The 2,930-nt window shown below is 40.2% G+C and overlaps 1 protein-coding gene across 1 annotated transcript in view; it reads left to right on the forward strand.

The window, feature by feature from the left end:
* LOC107686334 (transmembrane protein 189-like) overlaps positions 1-2,930 on the forward strand; it is a 15,597-nt gene extending 12,667 nt beyond the window's left edge. The window contains exons 3-5 of the mRNA XM_016483302.1: positions 2,202-2,321; positions 2,505-2,596; positions 2,847-2,930. Coding sequence (XP_016338788.1) covers positions 2,202-2,321; positions 2,505-2,596; positions 2,847-2,930 — 296 coding nt within the window. The remainder of the gene's footprint in view (positions 1-2,201; positions 2,322-2,504; positions 2,597-2,846) is intronic.

A 2,930-nucleotide genomic window follows, 5' to 3' on the forward strand; every position in this document is an offset into this window, starting at 1 on the left:
TTCTGTCTCTGAATAATTTTGGAAGTTCTCAGAGATGGTGTCATGTGAAGTGTTGACTAGCGGTAGATATTTTCCCACTTTTCCTTTCCATGATATTCTGTCAAAAGAGCTGTAATATTGTTCCTCTACAAAAAAGAATGACTGTAAAAGCGCTTTCATGCAAACCTCGTTCAGATTTCGAGACCATGTTTGGGGCTGCTGTGATATTGTTGTAATGAAAAGAGCACTATGTCTAATTTGAGCCCTCATGGTCCTACACCTGGATGTGCTGCACCTGGACTTTCTCATCCCTCCACTTCCTGTTGTGCTACCACATTTAGTCCAACTTCACAATTCATTGCGCCATCAGAAAGTGAGTATGTGCTCTATAACAACATCAGCTGACCCTGGATCATCTGTTCCCTTATGTATTTACTGGTATATAGAAACAGGTGTTTTTTTTGTTTGTTTTATGTTCATATGTGGATGTAAAATAAAAATTAAGTCATAATTTATCCAAGCTGTGAGCTTGCAATTTTATTAATTTTATTGCAAGTACAATTAAAGAACCTTTTATAGAGATATGTATATACAGTACAAATCGTTTAGTCTTTCTAGTCTTTTTTCGAATGTTTGTGTCTACTGCTTACTGTTAAATAATGGCGAAACAAAACCTATTTCTATTGGATTGTCTGCAATGGCTGCAATAAAATATGCAAAAAAATGTGATCCATTAAAAAAGTATTTGAGGACAACAATATACGTAATCAATGGCAGTTCACTGCAGCCACAGATTGTACGATGGTTTATTTTAGCTCAGACCCAGGATTTGGTTGTTGGTGTGCAACCGAATTCAAAAGACCGCTTTCACACTAATCCAGTAAACAATTTTACACTGCACACAAGCACTTACAAGCTGTTAGGTTAAGGATTCCATAGGTTGGTGCTCTCATAACTGCAAGAAATATAACACAGACTTGTGAGTGCATTATAAGAACCGTGGTCCATCGTTCAGGCACACGGTGTTGGCTGGCCCACTGAGGCGCTATAAATAGCAGTCATCAATATCTTCTTCTCAACCTCCTCACGTTCCCAATCCACTCAGGACGGCTCCTCTAATGGCATTAAATTTTCAAAAGAGCTGAGTCCACTGCGCCTCTCCGTGCCCACATCCGCCCAACAGGAGAGCAAAGGAGAGAGCGATGGAACGAGAAGAAAGAGTCACAGTGAAAGAACGAAAGACTCAGACGTGGTCGAATGTGGTTTAAAACTGAATATGCACGTTTTTAAAAATGGAGATTGAATGTAGGCTGTGGAGAGATGGGGACATGTAGATGTGGTCGGTGTCCATATAGACTAATTCTCTACTCTGTTGTGAATAATGCATTAGCACTTTAATCATCCTCCACTGCTGCCCGCCGTGCCACGCCACTGTCATGGTGGTCTGAACAGTGCCCGTTGTGGCCCCTCCATCAGTGCCCTCTGCCCTGACCTGGGACGTTTAGCTGTGTCAGGCAAACGCGTCATCGCAAGAGATCCTGACCCTCGCCTCTGCCTACAACTTGTCCTAGTCTAATCGATTACTCCTGAGCACACGAGATAATGCGACACACACACACGGTTACACACGTTCGGCTCGTCTCCTGTCCGCTGACCCCGATGACCTTTTCTGCTTTTGAGAGATGTCGGTTCGCTGCTGTCTGTGACCTCGCGGTGGACACTAGTTAAATATACTGTTACTAAGGAGAATTAATAACATTCAAAAGATGGCACTTTGAGTTTTTTTTTTTGCATTTACAGCTGATGAGTCATCATGGTCCACTATTCGTCCAATTACTGACTAGTCAACAAGGTAGTTATCTATCATTTTTTTTCCTCTGTCTGTACAATTTCAAAAGAGTGTCTTCTTTTTTTCCCCGTTCTTCTTTTGAATATTTATTTCTCTTCTTTTATTTCTTAGTGTTGTTGGTATTGGTCCAATAAGTAAATTAGGTCAATATACAGTATTTAAGCCAGGAAATTATATGATAGACAAATTATCATCAGACTCCAAATTCATAGGTGGTCTACCAGTTAAAATAAGATTTTTTTTTATGTATGTGATGTATACATTTTGTTTCCTCCTGTTGTGTTTTTTTTTTTAACCATTTTATTTATTTATTTTTTCTAAGTGCTAATAAAATATGCACTAATGTGCCTTTATGTGTTTGTTGTCCCTGTAGGAAAGCGGCTGCAGGAGTGGATCTGTGTGATTCTGTGCCTCTCGCTCTTTGTTATAAACCTCTCCTTCCTCTTCCTCAACTTCTCCACAGTGCACATCTACAAAATCATCTTTGGCATTGGTAAGTCTTATTCTTTGTGACCTTTCTGTTCATGTCTTTCCTTTGTTTTCTAATAAAGTTCTGCTGTCATTATCTCCACAGAAACCATTGGTTGTAGTGCACTTTTTTTTCCATGTCATGGTCTCATGGTCACTTTTATTTCAGTATTGACTGAATTTAACAGCTTCTTTCTTTCTCTCAAAGTAACTGGTATTGTGACAGCAGACTTTGCCTCTGGGATGGTACATTGGGGAGCCGATACATGGGGTTCAGTGGACATACCAGTAATTGGGAAGGTAAGAACCAAGGCCTATGCATAGTTCAGTATGTATGGCATAACTATCGCTATACTATATGAATGTGATTGGCTGTAGGTGTGTGGGCACATTTAGGTACAATGGCATCATTTTCTGGCACACATGCATTTCCCACACACTCATATGCACAGTGTGGTCTCTAAGCGTAGTATCTTGTTTGATTTTAACAAATTACTCGGTTTAATTTTCATATCAACTTTTGCTCTATTGGCCTGTTATGGTTTACCAGGCTCAACAAAATGGCGAGTGTGAAATGCCATCTCCACCCTGGGGAGTTCAGCCCTTCCTGCTTTCCTGGAGCGCCACATCTTAA

This window comes from Sinocyclocheilus anshuiensis, unplaced genomic scaffold (genome assembly GCF_001515605.1).
Source record: "Sinocyclocheilus anshuiensis isolate Anshui unplaced genomic scaffold, SAMN03320099.WGS_v1.1 scaffold481, whole genome shotgun sequence".
NCBI lineage: Eukaryota > Metazoa > Chordata > Actinopteri > Cypriniformes > Cyprinidae > Sinocyclocheilus > Sinocyclocheilus anshuiensis.